Source organism: Vombatus ursinus, unplaced genomic scaffold (assembly GCF_900497805.2).
Source record: "Vombatus ursinus unplaced genomic scaffold, bare-nosed wombat genome assembly UNPS02014775.1, whole genome shotgun sequence".
NCBI lineage: Eukaryota > Metazoa > Chordata > Mammalia > Diprotodontia > Vombatidae > Vombatus > Vombatus ursinus.
In genome coordinates this window covers 3509534-3526439 of record NW_020954553.1, presented here as the reverse complement: position 1 = coordinate 3526439, position 16906 = coordinate 3509534, and the positions used below count along the sequence as shown (strand labels likewise).

General features: G+C 38.1%; 1 protein-coding gene across 10 annotated transcripts in view; it reads left to right on the top strand.

The window, feature by feature from the left end:
- PUM1 (pumilio RNA binding family member 1) overlaps positions 1–16906 on the top strand; it is a 167934-nt gene that overhangs the window by 91416 nt on the left and 59612 nt on the right. For 9 of the 10 annotated variants that reach the window (XM_027864408.1, XM_027864407.1, XM_027864406.1 and 6 more), the window contains 3 exons: positions 2048–2214; positions 3761–4031; positions 14944–15040. In XM_027864408.1, coding sequence (XP_027720209.1) covers positions 2048–2214; positions 3761–4031; positions 14944–15040 — 535 coding nt within the window. The remainder of the gene's footprint in view (positions 1–2047; positions 2215–3760; positions 4032–14943; positions 15041–16906) is intronic. The other variant, XM_027864409.1, reaches the window with a different exon arrangement.

Below are 16906 nucleotides of genomic sequence, written 5' to 3'. Positions count from 1 at the left end.
TATGTAGCCTGTGTACTATCTTCATCATGAGTTTCTCCATCTGTTTGTGTCACATCTACAGTTTTGATTGTTTGGAGATAGCAGGCAGCCATACAATATCATCAGAAGAATAAGCCTATGACTGAAGTTAGTAGTTATCCAACTAAAGTGAAAAAGAGAAGAGGGCTAAAGATAACCATGTAGTTTCCTTCACTTAGGGGGCAAGAAGAGATTAAGGAGTGTTCAGAAAGATTGAAGGGGAATCAGGAGACAGGTTTCTTAGATCCCAAGGGAGGAGAAGAATGTATCAACAGTAATGGTAATAATAGCAGAATGCATTTATATAGCACTTGAAGCTTTACAAAGCACTATCCGTCTGTATCTGTGTGTGTGTGTGTGTATGGATGTGTGTGTGTATAGACATAGATATGTAGATAGAGATAGATATACATACAGTTTAATGGCCCAAAGGAAGGAATATTGCACGTGATATCATATGCTGCAGAAAGGTCACAGACAGTTGGAACTGAGAAAAGAACTCTTTAAGTTAGCGTGCAACAGGAACCAAGAGTCCTTCTAGTAAACCAAGATGATTCTTGTTTTACTTAGAATTTGGGCCTATGTCCTATTAAAGTTGGTATAGGATGCCTGCTGTAGCCTGGATTTGACTGTGATCACCTGAGCCACATTATGTGAGCCTTGTGTAGGCATTGTGGTATGGACCTTCTTTTCATAGCCTCACCTGATGTGGTCTGTCTCAAAACCCTGGGTCTTATTTTAGCTCTGTAACCTAAATTCAGCTGTGGAATCACTCAGAATAACAACATGTTTTGGTCCCTCTCACTAAATAAAAACTGTGGTTGCCTACCCTTAGATAGGGTTCTCTGAGCGTATCAAATCTCTTAATAATCTCACAAATCCATTTCTCAGTGTGGTGTGTTTCATTTGTTTCACTCTACCATCTGCTTTTCTAGTCTATGCTTTTTCCATTTTCTTTTACGGGGAGTGGGGAAATGGGAGAAGGCTGCTTTTCTATTACCTTGGTTTGACTGGTGTTATGAAACTGGAAAGAAAAGTTTGGCTTCTATGGAGGACCCCCTAGGAGTTGAGGCTTACAGCTATGGCATTATGGTCTTGACACTTTCTCTTTCAGGCCTTCGTGTTGAAGCTTTATAGATTGAGCTTTTTCAGAGGCAAATGAGGTCACATTTATGTTAAGATTTAATGTACCCCATTTGTTCCATGTATTGCATGATGATAAGGAGTAGAACCATGATATGAATATTCCTGCTTTTTTTCAGTCTTCAAGTGCCCTCTTCAAATGATTGTTTGATTAAATATTTTTAAAATTAATCAAAATCTAGGAATGATTTCTTAGTTGTATGTGATATATTAGGGGTTCTGCTTTTGGGATTGAAATTGAGACAATGGTGGAAGTGAGTTGGGCATGTTTGGGGGGCCAAGGGTAAAGCATCTATGAGGTATGAATGAGTTGGCTACCAGACCTTAGGAATCCGGGCTTAACAAGTTGGGAAAAGGAATAATGGCATTCCAGTTAAATTAACAGTGGGGAAGGACCGGACCAGAGTTTGGGACATTTTCATTTTTATAGGCTAGGCAGCCTTTTTGTTCTTATAGAATTCCTACATTAAAAGGTTCAAGAACTTTAATGTTATAACTAGAATATGCTTGGGAAGAGAGGGGTAGCTCTGAATAGCGTGGAGTGGCCGTTGGGCAGAAAAGGAGAGGAAGTAGGATGGGAGTCACTTGGGATGGTAAGACCATTTTTGGCTCTGACTACTGGAGTCAATGATAGAAGAATTTTTTCCTAGTTAAATGCATATACATCTTTCACATTTGGCCCAAACTCAGTTTTGCGTGCTCTGCTTGTCTCTGTGTTGTCCATTAATTGGATTGTAATATATACGAAGACTGGGACCATTTCCCTTTATTTTTTAAATTTTTATTTATTTTTTATATCAATGCTTAGTATAGTAGGGTGGACAATGGGTGCCCAATAAATATTAATTGATGATAATTAGTGAAGCTGAAGCTATTTTTTAAACAGGGCCCAAGGGATGCAGACAGTGATGAAAACGACAAAGGTGAAAAGAAGAACAAGGGTACATTTGATGGAGATAAGCTAGGAGATTTGAAGGAGGAGGGTGATGTGATTGACAAGACCAATGGTTTACCAGTACAGAATGGGATTGATGCAGACGTCAAAGATTTTAGGTTCGTATTTTTTTTTTTTACACTTCTGATTTTGAATGGGGGTTGTGGGTTTTTCCTTGTTTATTTTTGGAAAGTAGTATTCCATAGAGTTGTGTCTATCTAGCATAGGCTATGCTTTATAAGATCAGAAAGTGTGAATATTCGTAAATCATTAGGTAGAGCTTAGTTTTCTAAGAGTTGGTGGGGCATATAATAGAGTGCTTTGTACTTTTCAAGGAATCTTCACATTCATTATTTGAGTGGATCCTGATGAGCAGATATTCCCATTTTTCAAATGAGGAAACTGAGACAGGCTAAGTGATTGGCCCTTGTCAAATAATGATTCCCTTCCATCCTGTTGGTAGGTCTTACCCTGAAAGAATAGAAAATAGGCATGATGATAATATTTGTAGTAGTCCCTGTTCCCTCCCATTCCCACCCCCACCTCCCCCAATACATTCAACTCATTTATTCATGTGTGAGTTTTTAAATCGCAGGTTGGCTTCTTCTTGACTTCCAGCACACTTCTGGGTTGCCTTCCCCTTTTGTCAATGGGAATTTAAGTTTTAAAACATTTAATGTCGACCTACGCTGATGAGATCTGTTGTTAAAAGAATACTAATGGTCTACCCATCTCAACCATACAGCATACCATATCTAATCTACATACTTATGATTAAAAAAAAAAGTTCTTTCATGTGAAGAAATTAATACCATGGAACTCATGCAAATCAGATCCTGGGTTCCCTTTCCTTTCAGTATAATTTCATGTGACATGCAACCTTGGCAATGTTTTTCTGAGGGGAAAGTCATAGCCTATTCCCCTGAGAAATGGAACTCTTTGCGTTAGTTGCAGGATTTCTGTTGGTGATGGTGGGACGGTATTGTTGGATATCCAGATCCCAAAACCCTCCCACCTGCTGGCTTTGAAATCACATTCTTCTATGTTTCTATGTGTTTAGCACATCTCACACATTCCTTTTGCATCCTTATACTGTACTGTAAAACTGAAAGGACTCTATGAATGTTCTAGATTATCGTAACTTAGGGAGGGTGATTTCTCCTAAGCCAGCAGTACACTTCTGAATTTACCTGTTGTTTCTTGTCAAAGAGCATTTGTGAGTTATAGCCAGGTAACATCTACAAAGGTCTTTATTTGAGGTTTTTACATTAAACAAAAAATTCTACTTAAAAACCATCTTTTTAAAAATAAACCTAGCTTTAAACAGTTTTTTTTAATGTTACCAGCTTTGCATATGTAAATGTTTTCTTGGAAGTTATGAGTTATACTCTCCCATTTTGTAAAGTGAGCGGAGCTTGATAGTAATTATGTTTTTTCAGGTGAAAAAGTTATTTCCAAGGATGATTTGCATGTGTTATAAAACCCAGAAATAATCTCTGGTTTTTCTAAACCATTGTGGCAAAGATGTTCCACAACAAATTCTGGTGGTTGCTAATGTTAACTACTATTGATGATTAAAGATATCAGGGACGTTGTCCTTAGCTTTCGTTGTTTTGGTATTCCCCCTCAAAATAAGGTTTAATGCCCTTTACTTTTTCTGTTTAGCCGTACCCCTGGTAATTGCCAGAACTCTGCTAATGAAGTGGATCTTCTGGGTCCAAACCAGAATGGTTCTGAGGGCTTAGCCCAGCTGACCAGCACTAATGGTGCCAAGCCTGTGGAGGATTTCTCCAACATGGAGTCCCAAAGTGTCCCCTTGGACCCCATGGAGCATGTTGGCATGGAGCCTCTTCAGTTTGATTATTCAGGCACGCAGGTACCTGTGGACTCAGGAGCAGCAACTGTGGGACTCTTTGACTACAATTCTCAACAACAGGTACTGTGTGTGTCTCTGTCACCCTCTTCCCAGTCTCTTCAGTAAGCACATTAAGGGGTCTGGCCTGGACCAGATTTCATTGGTGTGGGTATTTCTCAGTAAGGAAACTTCTTCCACCAATGTAGATCAGTACTTCCTCTGTAATGTCGATTCTTAGAGAATTGCTTTGGGGCACTGAGAAGTTCAGTGACTTGGGCAGGATCACACAGCTAGGAGGTGTCAGAGTCAGGCCTTGAAATCCAAGTCTTCTGACTCCAGGGCCAACTCATGGGCCTCTGTTAAACTTGGGGTCAAGTGTTTGTAAGATGTATGACCTGTCCCTGTCACCGTTTTCCCACTGTTAATTGTTTTAGTAGCAAACTCTCTGTTATCAGACATAGTCAGGAGTGGAATTTTCTGGTTAATAAAAAGCTATTTTAAAAATTTATGGATTACTACATTTTCTACAAATCAGAATATAAACTTTTACTAAAAGCCACTCAGAGTTTTCATAGGCTAGATTAGGAGTACAGTGTATGTCAAGTGATTTTCTAAACTTTAAAGGGTTAAATGTTATGGAATTAATTATTTTAGCCATATAAACTCTTTAGGTTTATAAGGATTATAACTTATTCAAGGTGAGAACATTGGATCTTTGAAGTATTGAAGTGGAAGCCAGTAAGATTGTGGGTTCTTTTAAAATAACATTTCTGAACTTGTTAGAAGACTTTACCTTGTGTACGTCAAATAATAATAATAATAATAATAATAATAATAATTTAGGGTTAGGGTCTTGCCAGACAGTAGGTCTGGTATTTAGTGATCCTCCTGGCTTTTGGGGAGAAAAGGAGAGTATTTCCAGAAATTTTATAGAAGTACTTAAAATGACTACAGAGTGTTATTAAGTTACAGCTTTGCCTTATTAATTAAGGGTTTTAAAACAACAACAAGTAACTATCTTTCCTGATTTCAAATGAAGGGCAAGTTAGAATTTAAGAGATTCCAAAGGCATTTCATAGTAATATAATTTTCATGATGTTGAGTTTTTATAACCATAAGTTGGGGGGGGGAAGGTTTCCAGAAAATCTTCAGGGTTGGGGACATATGGGTATATAGGTATGGTTTATGGCTGGGAATCTTGGCTCTGCTTGGCGGCTGTTTTTATTTTTAAAACACAAGCTTAATAGGAATCCTGGTTTAGTAAAAATTTATTCCTGATTTACGATAGAATGCCAGATAACAGAGAGTTTACTATATATTTGTTAGGGAAAGAACCCAAAAAACTTCTTAGTCAACTTGTAGATATTTTATTCTTTCAATACTGATACTGAATTCACAGATTTTTTTTTTAATCCAGAAAGATATATCAAAAGACTTGTCCATCTCATCTCTTTATTCAGATATTATGACTGGGTGTCCACTCTGTACCCAACTCCTGGTTGTTAAAATAAAGGTCATGGGAAATTCTTCGTAGAAGACAGTAGCATTTTAGACTGATGTTCTATTCATTTGTGGCTCCTTGTGTTCATTTACCCCATCTCTCTGTCTTCCTTCCTTGTCATACAGTGCCCCCTGCCAGGGGATCTTGGCTTTTGTTTTAGGTACATATACTGAAGAACATAAAATTCCTTCCTTTCATTCATTCCCCTTTTCCTGTTGAGTTATTTCAATAGCAGGATGCTTTCATACTAGTCATTTCGAGTGATGATAATGAAGGTTTAAGCTTTAGATCGTAGGGAAGTACAGGAACGCAGTATAGTTCCTGTGTCTATTCCAATTTTTTCCAACTTGGAAAACAGGTTTTATTGAAATTATTTGATCTAGTTTCCTCTGTCCAGCTACCCACGGGATCAAACTATTCCATACTTTCTGAAAAAACTTTTTTCTTTCAAATTCTACTCTTCCAATTCTTCTTTGGCCATTCCTGACTACTGCAAGAACTGATTTCTATTTTCCTAGCTACTGTAGAAAAATGTGCTTTCAATCTTAAAATATCTACTCAACTAGAAATCTTCATTCTTTCTTAACTGTTCTAACTCTCCTTACCTTCTTGCTGGATTTTCCTTTGATTTTTTTTTTTTTAATTTCTTTTGCCAGTCAAAAAAATCAGATTGTAAAAGTCAGTTCTTGAGTCCCTAAAAATATTTAACCCTTATGTATATATATCTGTGTACGTGTCAACTTGCATAGTTATACTCGTTTGCTTCCAAGATGTCATATATTTTGGTACATAATGTGTGGTATTTAGTTTCCTCTCAGTTTTCCTTGGAAGTCCTCTAGTTCCTGAGACATGAGGATTTTAGGCATAAAAAGGGTCGTAGAAGATGAGCTTTAGCTATATAATATCTCTGTAAAGGGTCTAATTTCCCTTGTTGCTCTCGGTAGATTGCACTGAATTTGATAGTGTCATGTCCAGAACAATTATATCATGATCCCTAAGTAATATTCCCTTTAGCCTCCTATTGTCTTAATTCCTTTATACAACCATAAGGTAACAAGAAAGTTTGATTTCCTTTCAGTAATGGGCATGTTATTTCTGTTGTGTTTACATTAATCTTTCCTAACCTCCTGTCTGTTGATATTGTTATTTGTTCTTTTTATTCATACATCATTAATAAAATATATGCTCAAAATATCACTTTGAACACCACCTTCCTCTCATCCTCAAATGCCATGATGTTTTTGTTAATATACAATACCAATCAAGTGAAATCCTACAATTTTATAATTACCTGAATATACAGATTAGTGTTCTTTTTAAATTAAAATTTATTTCATTTTTAGATCCACATTCTGTCATTAATTACTTTATTTTCAGATCCGTTCCCTTCCATGTGGTTCTCCCCCCCCCCCAAAAAAAACCAAGAAAAGCAAAACTTCTCTTATGAGCATATATAGTCAAGCAAAACAAATTCCCAAATTGGCCACATTTAAAAAATACGCTCTTGAGTTTACCATCCCTCTGTCAGGAGGTGAGTAATATTTTGTCTTGAGTTCTCTGGAATTGTGTTTGGTTATTGTGTTGATCAAGGTCCCTAAGTCTTTCAGAGTTGTTTGTCTCTACTATATTACTGTTATTGTATAAATTGTTTTCTTGGTTCTGTTCACTTCACTCTGCATCATTTTATAAAAGTCTTCTTAGGTTTCTCTGAAACCATTTCCTCTATTTTTTTTTTTTAAACAGCAAGTTTATATTCCCTCACTTTCATATACCATATTTTGGTTGGCCATTCCCCAATTGATGGACGCTGTCTTAGTTTGCAGTTCTTTGCTATCACAATAAAAATGTTACGAATATTTTTGTACAAATGGGTCCTTTTTCCTCTTTCTTTCATCTATTTGGGACATAGATCTAGGAACAATATTGCTGGGGATTAGTTTGATTTCTAAGTCTTAGCTGATGGTCCACTGGTGTCAAACTAATAGATATATGCCAACCAACTTTGGTCCCTTCCAATTCTAAAATTCTATATTTAGATTCCACAGAATATTTAGGACAACAAAATTCCAGGACAACAAGAGGACCTCTCTTAGACCTCTCAGAATTTGTCCTAAAGGTAGTTGACTTGTACCATGGGTGAAATTTTTAATTGTCCTTCTTCATTAAGCTACATACTACAGATTTTTTTGTTTTGTTTTGGTTTTTTGTGGCCTCCAATGCCCTAGTGTTTCTTTTAATCATTGTATTTAGCCCTTCAGAGACAGATTTTCTTGGTTCTTTTTGAGATATTTAGGCTTTAATTAAGTTAGCCTTTTACTGCCCCATTTAAAAATTTATTTTAACTTTTTGTGTATCTACTGTTTGCTTCTGCCTGAAGGAGAAATAACTGCTTTCTAGGAGCTTACAGTCTAGTTGAGGAGGCAGGACATACTCATATGAGATTTATTTAATGGTGAATAGAAAAATGTTTTTAGTGCCTCCAGAGTCAAATCAACAGTAAGTGATATGAGTTCAGGCGACGGGGAGACGATGGATTTGGGCAGGATTAAGGAGCACATTTTTCATGGAAAGGTATAGGGATGAATCTAGAACCTTAATGGGTGGTTTAGAGGAAGGAGAGAGATAGAACAGGTCTGGAACAAGAAGCCCGATTATCAGGTTTATCTAGGTTGTGGGCCTTCACCTCAAACTTGAAGGGTGACCAGGAGAAGGACATTCCCAGTTTTGAGTAGCATAAATATAATGGCTTCAAAAAGAGGTTGACCATGGGGCACTGAGGGCAACACATAGGCCAACCTGACTAGAACTGAGTATGCCATGGAAAACTTGGATACTAAAGTTAGGGAGACAGGATGGAACCAGAGCAGGGAGAATCTTGAATGGAGACTCAGTTGTTTGAGCATTAAGCAAAAGATTGGGAACCACATGTTGTTTACTGAGAAAGGGTCGTTTAATTGTTAGGGTTTGTTGTTACTTGGCTCTGAAGGAATTTTAAATTTATTCTCTCATTATCGATTACCTAATTCCTGTGTTGGGAGCTAGAGAGGACACAAAAGGAGTCAAAGACAGAATCCACAAAATCAGTACTATCATTGTGAGGATTAGGCTGCTACATGAAACAGGGAAGAGCATCCAACATTTTAGAGACAGACTAAGGCTGTAAGTCAAGTCAGCTCTTTGGAACTCAGAATGTGTTTTCCCATTGAAACAATATTATACATGGTGGTTAGGGTCCCAGGACAGGTCCCCAAAGCCTGATCATCAGGTATTTGTGTATTTGGCCATCCCGGACAATTAAAAAAATGCATTCAAAACTGGCAGGTTTGAGTGGGAATATACTTAAACACAAAGTGGGATTAGGGGTTCGTTCCTTACCCTTAACTGCTGCTGAGGTGGTAGCAGGCCCCTTGATTGAAGAGCATGGTTGGAGTGGTGGTGGGGAGGTGGGATGGGAACAGCCCATGGCTCTAACGGGAAGGGGTGAGGACAGCACAGGATAAGTAGTGACGGGGCTCACTCGCCTTTCCTTCTTCTTCTTTCTCTAAGCCACTTTCAGTACTGCCACCTTTCTCTGTTTTAGGCGGTGGTGTGAGAAATAGAAGCTGGGGCTCAGAAGGGCAGTGATTCCGGGTGGAAGGGGAGAAGAAAGAAGTAGACAGGGTTTGATGGGGATAGCAGTGTTTCTGGATGTCTTGTGCATGTTTCGGAAGGAGATTGCCTGTTTAATTCCCACTCGTTTGTATGCCAAATTTAAATAAGGAAGACATTAATGAAGGCTCTAGAGTATGCAGGAAAGATTTAATGGAAGAACTAGTATTTGTGATGGGTCCTAACATATGGGCACAATTTATGTTACTAGAGAATTTGGGGTGAGGTAACCTTCATTTCAACATTTAAATATTGGCTTATTCTGATAGGAACACAAAGACAATATCCTCTGCTATTGACGCTTAAAATTTCATTGAGACAACAAGAAATGTTCACAAGTCAGTATAATACTGACTGTGAATGTGACTCCTTTGGGTTTGAAGAAGGTGCTAAGAAAATAAAGGCAGAATCCTGATCCTTGAGAATGGTGGGTGGGGCTCAAGACAAAAGCCCATGCTGCAGAGAGGGCAGGACATGTGACTGGCTGGTTGGAATGAGGCCTGCATTTGTAGGGCCCTGCCAGGAAGACAAGTTTAGATTTGATGTGGGTGGTGTGTGGTAGGGAGAAACCAGCCTCATGGATAGTAATCCTTAAGCCAAGGGATCTGATAGGCTGGCAAAGTCTCTTTCTCTTCCTCATTTGTTGATTTCTTTGTAGGCTGCTGCCTGTCTGTGCATGCTTACTAAGATTGCCATTTGTTTCTAACATTTACTGTCAGTGGCTGCTGTGAAATTTGTTTTACTTAATTTATCAAGTAGTACAACTTTATTTAAAATCTTGTGACCTGCCCAGGTCATTAACCCAGAATTTGCCTTCCCTAAAATTTGACTTGGTAATGATCTCTGGTTTTTCTATCAGGTTGTTCATCTTGGCTGCTTGCTCAGTAGGTCCACAATGTGTGCTAAGACTTAAAGTGGGGAAAAGGTATTTTTCCCTCATTCTGATGCAAATTTAATGTCAATCATGGTACTTAATGTTAGGCTCAAGTTGATCTTTAATGGGAGTCATGTGTGTCCTAATAGCTTCTTAACTCTCTTCCCAGCTTGGAGTAAAAGAGTATTTTGACATTCTGGTGACTATTTCAGTAATGGTGTAATAGAACTTTCCTTCCAAAACTCATCTTCTGGAAATTCCTGTAACACCAGTGGATGTGAATCTTATTTCTCATCAGTATTGTGCACCGACTTTTAAAATATATATATTTTAAAGCTTTTTTTGGTAGAACTGATTTTATTGAAGTAGTTATAGAAGCACACAATTACTTGTATCTGCCATACGTTGTTTTAGGTTATTATCAATGGGCTATATTTCTTTTTTCTGTGTAACAACAAAAACCCAAGTTGAAATCTTACACCGTTGCAAATGAGCATTTTTTTGTACTTCATCTAAAAATTTGTTTAACTTTAAAATAGTCTAATGGAAGAGTTTTTTTAAGCAGGAGAAACATTACGCTGAACATAAAAGATTTAGAAATTAAATTGTTAAATCAATTGTCGTACTCTTAGACGGTTCTCTTATTTAGCCACACATTCTCCCTTAGACCTTAGGATAAAATAAATGTCAGAGGAATGCCAATTTGCATTTTAAGCTTGGCAGCATGACTTGTATGTAGGCAGGCAGTGGACCCAACTGGGGTGTTCCTTTAATATGTGGGAAATGGTGATAATTTGGCAAGCTGTTCAGAAGTTTTCTTTGATGGGACATTGAATGAATGGTTAACTATTTCAAGCTTGTACAAATCATCTTTGTGAGCAAAAATAATTTTTTCTGAACATAATTTGATTTTAGAAAAATCCACAGAAACTTCTAAAAATGCAGCTTCATAATGCTTGTCATTTCCGTGGTGCCTTTGACTTTTCCAAGAACTTTCCTTCCTTGATCCTTTCTTTCCAGAGAAGCTTAAACAGTAGGAAGGGACCTGGGAATCAGTAGTGTAACTTGTTGGAGGATAACTCTTTCCCACCAGTTAGCTCTTTTCAATAGAACCGACTGTAGAGGCAAAAATCTATTTCCAGTTATTTTTCACTGAACAATTGTGTTCTCAACTGTAGATAGAGCTATGTTCACACCCAGCCTTTTGTTTTTGCTTTTTAAAGAAACAATATAAAAAATGATCCTCTTTTTATGTGTGTGATCATTGTAATCTTACAGTGTGTTACTGACTACTGTAAGTTAGCCAGTTCTGTAGAATGATGACACTCTTGTTAAAGAGCCCTGCCTTTGAAGGGGAGGTGTTTACAACAGATGGCTGGCTAGTCACCTTGTACCTTAGCACTTAGCCTTCTGTGAATGAGACACTAGGTACCGTTTTGAAAAGGTCACAGCTTCAGAGAGTCGTTTCCTAGCCACTTGGGTTTACTTTAGGTACTGTTAAGGAGCTCATTTGAAGAAAATGAACTAAGTAGAAATGTCTACTTTATTCTCAGAATGTGAGTAAACTGTTGTTTTTTTTTTTAAACCATGTTTGTACTTAGTGCTGGCGTAGTAATTATATTTTTCTACTTCTTTTTATTTTCCCCCTTTTTTGTTGAGGCAGTCGGGGTTAAGTGACTTACCCAGAGTCACACAGCTATATTTACAAGTGTAAAGTGTCGGAGGCCAGATTTGAATTCAGGTCCTCCTGACTCCAAGGTAGCTTGCTGCCCCCATTTTTCTACTTTCAAATCCCCATCTAGAATTATTTCTCTTTAAATTCTTATTCTCTCATTACTGCTGAAGACCAGACTTGGTTTACTGCTACATCCTGTGTTTTCGCCTTCTACTTTCCCGCTTCTGCATGCTACTAACGGATGCCACAACTGTGGCCAGGGAAAAGATAGATTTGTTACTTAACTTTTTCTTGGCTTTCATTGCTGCACACCAGTTGTTTTATTCTTCCCCAATTGACTTTGTTGCTGTGTATGTGGTGATTCCCAGATCTCTTCTCTCTTTGTGTCCTAGACTGCTCTTTTCTCTCTCCTTCTCAGCATGGTCCCTTGCTTCCTACTAGGAACCGTCTGTCAGGGTTAGGTGAAATGAACATGAGATTTGAAGTTCAAGTACTACTTGGGTTTAAACCCATCTCTTCCACTTAGTACCTTGGGGACCTTGGGAAAATCTCCTAACCTCACTCAGTTTTAGTTTCCTCAGTTATAAAATGAGTAGATTAGATTAGATGATCTCAAAGGTCCATTCCAACTCTCAAATCCATGAATTTATGAGCTCCCATTTTTATACCTCATCATTCCCTTCTTAATCAGATCTCAGTTTCTCTTCCTTTGTAAGGATGAAGACCTCTTCTCCTTTCTTTTCTTTCTTTCTTTCTTTTTTTCTTTTTAGTGAGGCAGTCGGGATTAAGTGACTTACCCAGGGTCACACAGCTAGTAAGTGTCAAGTGTCTGAGGCTGAATTTGAACTCAGGTCCCCCTGACTTCAAAGCCAGAGCTCTATCCACTGCACCACCTAGCTGCCCCCTCTTCTCCTTTCTAAGACTAACCTTTGATTCCATCCTCCCTCCTTTCTCTGGCTTTCCTTGTTTCTCTAAGCTTATCTCTTTGACTATCTCCTTTTCTTTCTTCTTCCCCCCTCCTTTTTTTTTTGCCATCTCTCCTTATCCAGTGGCTCCTCTTCTGCTGCCAAACATGCCCAAGTCACCTTTTTCCTTAAAAAACTTTAACATGACTATGCTATCCTCTCAAGCTCTCATCCTTATATCCTCAGTCACAATCATAGGGGGAAAAATCTGTGCTTATTTCTATTCTAGTCTTCACCTCTTGTTTATTTCTTATGCTTTTGTAACGTGTTTCTGTCCCGATTTCTTTACCCAATTTCTTTATCCAAGGTTACTTACAATCTTTTAATTGCTCCATCTGAAGGCCTTTTATCCTTAACCATTTTTCTTGACTCTTCAGTTTTTCACATTGTGATCATCACTATCTCTTGAATAACTTGTGCCCCTTCTGGACTGTAACTGTATTCTCTCTTTTTTCTTTTTTTACCTGGTTTTCCTTTATTTTCCTACCTGGTTAACTAATTCTTAACCTCCGTTACTGGATCATTTTCCATACCCCACACCCTCCCTGTGGATATCTCCCACATCTTTCTGTCCTGCATCCTTCTCTTTTCTCTCTATATTTTCTCTCTTGATGATCTCATCAGTTCAGTTGTCGTCACTTTGCAGGTAACTCTCAGATTTGCATCTGACCATACTGTGCTCTAGCCTCACATCACTAGCTATCTGCTGGACTTTTCTACTGGTATATCCCATAGGCATCTTAACATGTCCAATGTGGAAATTATTATATTCTCCTCTAAAACTAGTCTCTCCCTCAAAAAAAAAAACAAAAAAACAAAACAAAAACCAAAAACAACAAAACCCAGAAAACCAAACATAAAGAAAAAAAACAAACCCAGAAAATTCTTGTTTCTATTGAGGGTACCACCATTCTTCTATTCACCCAAGTGTGAAAGTTCTTAGTTAGCCTCAGTTCTCCTCTACTCTTTATCCCACTAACCATGTAGTTTCCATATCCCTCATATCTTGTTTCATTCTTTCCACCTAGTTCCAGTGACCTCCATTGCTCATTGATAGCCTTCTAATTTGTTCTCCCTGCCTCCATTCTCTTTTTTCTTCATGCCATACTCCACATATTTACACTGCTGCCATAATTGGTCCAGCCAAACTATAGAGAGCTTTCTTTCAGCTCCTCATCTCAAATTGCCTTCCCCCCCACCCCCAATGACCTCCCATTCCCAGAATACATTTCCCTTCTTTTCTCTGCCTCAGAAAACCTCTCCCTTCCTTTATGATAACTCATATCATCTTACATGGGAAGCCTTTCTTTATCCCCTCCAATTACTAGTGACCTTTCTTCCTAATTAATTTGTGTATGGATTTATTCTTTGTATGCTTATATATGTTGATGTTGTTTCTTTCAATAGAATGTGAGCTCCTTGAAGATTGGTATTGTTTAATTTTTTGTCTTTGTATATCCCTAGCATCTAGCACAGTGCCCGGTACATAGTACTCATTAATAAATGTTGACTGATTGATTCTTTGTATCATTATCATAATGAAGTTTGATCATGCTTGATAATTTGTTGTTGTTAAAGTGTTACATGGTTAGTCTTTAAAAATCGTTTTCAGAGTTATTTACCCTGTTGTCATCATGTAACAATAGTCCTTTAATTTCCTGTTAGGTGCTAAAGGAACAGATTAGATGACCAGGAAATAAAAGGAATATATTTCATTAAGCCACCAATAAATAAATACAGACCTAAGTTTCTAGCTCCCCATAGACTTTTTGTCTGAAAGTAGTATTTTTAAAAACTTGCTTGTGTAAAGTCATTTTGTCTTGGATGAATAGAATAGTTACAGGAAAGTTGTGCACCCCCTTCCGCCCAATTGCCATAGTGTATAGAACAAAGGAATGGAATTATATAATACTGCATCATTTGGGGTGACTTACTTGGGATTGTACTCTTAAATTGATCTGTGTTCTGTCCCCTTTACAGAAGTTCTTGTACTGGTGGAGGGGAAGTTGGGAGTTTTCCTAGTATATGAGATGTTGCAATGATTGGCCTTTGCAGACAAAGTCCTGTTTTGCTAAGTAAATGAGAGCATTGGGGGTGGGAAGAAAAGAAAGGGGAAACAGGTAAACATTTCCTATCTGGAAGGTTTTCCTTTGCCTGCAGGTTAGGGGGGGCAACAGATTACAGGCTATGGATTGTGTAGGTTGTCATGTCACACCGCTTAAGGCTTACTGAATTCTGTTTTGTAAACATTTCTTTTAATAGGGACTTTGTAGAATTCTTTCATTGGGCAGACTTATTTCCTTCAACATGTCCTGTTTCTTCTGTCTCAGCTCTTCCAAAGACCGAATGCCCTTGCTGTTCAACAGCTCACAGCTGCCCAGCAACAACAGTATGCCCTGGCAGCCGCCGCCCATCAACCTCACATCGGTAAGTCTGTCAGCAGGGTGCATCTTTTCTGTAGGCATCTATTGCTAATGATGGTGGGCGACTACTCAGGCCAGCACTAGCTGAGGCTGGGCACAAGTGGAGAGAGTGGATGGTACAGGAAACACCGTCAGGAAGATTTTATTTCACTTGGGAAGATTTCTACATAGTTAATGGTGATTTTTGCCAAATTCTAATTGCCCCATGGACTAAAATTTTCAAATCCTTCTTACTTGCCTCTAGACAAATTTATTCTCACTGAGATTATAACACAATAATGGTGATTTCCCTCAATTATGGGGCATGATGTTGAATAGCCTTCTTATCTTTTGGGAAAATAAAGGAGGACACATTAGTAAGAGATTTGAACTCTGATTGGTGTCTTCAGTCTACCTATGTTTGCTTTGACTAGGTCTCATTTGGCAATATCTTGCTTACTGAAGCTCCTTTTAGGGTGTTCTTGGGTGGGACTTGGTTGTGTATGTCATATTTATGAACCACTGAAGCATAATGGGGCCATGGTTGTGAGTATCCTACAAGTATATACTTCTTTATATTGATAATAAAAATAAATTGACCATGAAAATGAGAACAAACCTCATGGAAAGTGTAACTTAGAAGCTGCCTCCATTTGACCCACATTCTTCCGTGACATCCTCTGCATTCTTAGTAGTGCTATCCTCAGGCTCTGAGTTTGTAGAACATATACCTGGTAAGAGAGAAATGTTTCTCCATTTTTAGACTCTCATCTGCTGTCACCACTTTTTAGATTCCTAGGTTTAGATTGAGCAGAAATCACTGGCTAACTCCAGCTCTTTTTGATTAAAATAGATAGAAGGAGTTTTATCTCTCTGCCTGTCATTTATAACTAGTCTGATTTGCCCTTCACCTATCAAGGTAAACTGGAGGACCAAAGTTTATTCTCATTAAGGAGGCAGGCAGTTCCTTGGCCTCCTCTAAAGGACACATGCCTGTTATCCCTCCCGTCTACTCTGATCATAGGATCTTTTCATTTTTATGTTTTAACTAAATCTCAAGCTCCCTTTCCTCTCCATTGTGTTCTTTTTTCAGTTTCTGTAGAATAGGTCGGGGGGGGGGGGGAAGGCACTAAAAGTTTAGTCTTTTTTAATTGAAATAAAGTTGCCACCTCAAGAGAATGTATAAAGGAATTATCAGATGAATAGAAATGTGTATCTTTTTATTTGCCTCATTCTGCTGCTTCTACAGAATAGAAGAGAATCAGAGCTGCTTTTCATAAAACTGATAACAATTCAATAAAGCTTAATGGGCTTATTTGGAATGATGGGTGTGTAGTTTTTAACCTTGACTAAAAGCTCATTTCCTTTTAGGAAAAAGTTGATTAAAAATACCTTCAGATTGAAAGAAGTTATTTATTATTTTCCCTCCAAACTTTGCAAAAGTCTTTGTTACTTTCTTTAAGATATTGGTATCTTTTTGTTTGTTCTCTGCCAGGTTTCTAAGAAGTGGCAGTATTGTATGTTGGATAGAGACCTAGCCTCAGCATCAGACAAAGCTGGGTTCCAATCCTGCCTCTGACACATGCCTTGGTTGTGTGACCTGGGCAAGCTTTTGAATACCTCTGCAGGGCCCTCCATATCTCTGTTATCACAAAGCACATGTAGATTGGTATTGGTAAGGGAGGTTTCCTGTAGTACAAAACAGCTTTGGTGGATCAAAATGAAAATAAAATAAAGTATTTGTAGTTGATATGCTGAATTTTGGAAACATCAGTAAAGTGCTTTGTATTAATACTTCCTTAGTGAAGGAAGTTACCCGTCTCCATGCCATTAAATCCAACAGAATGCTTTGTCGTCCTCTCCTCCAGCCCAGGCTTAACGTCCCAGCTCC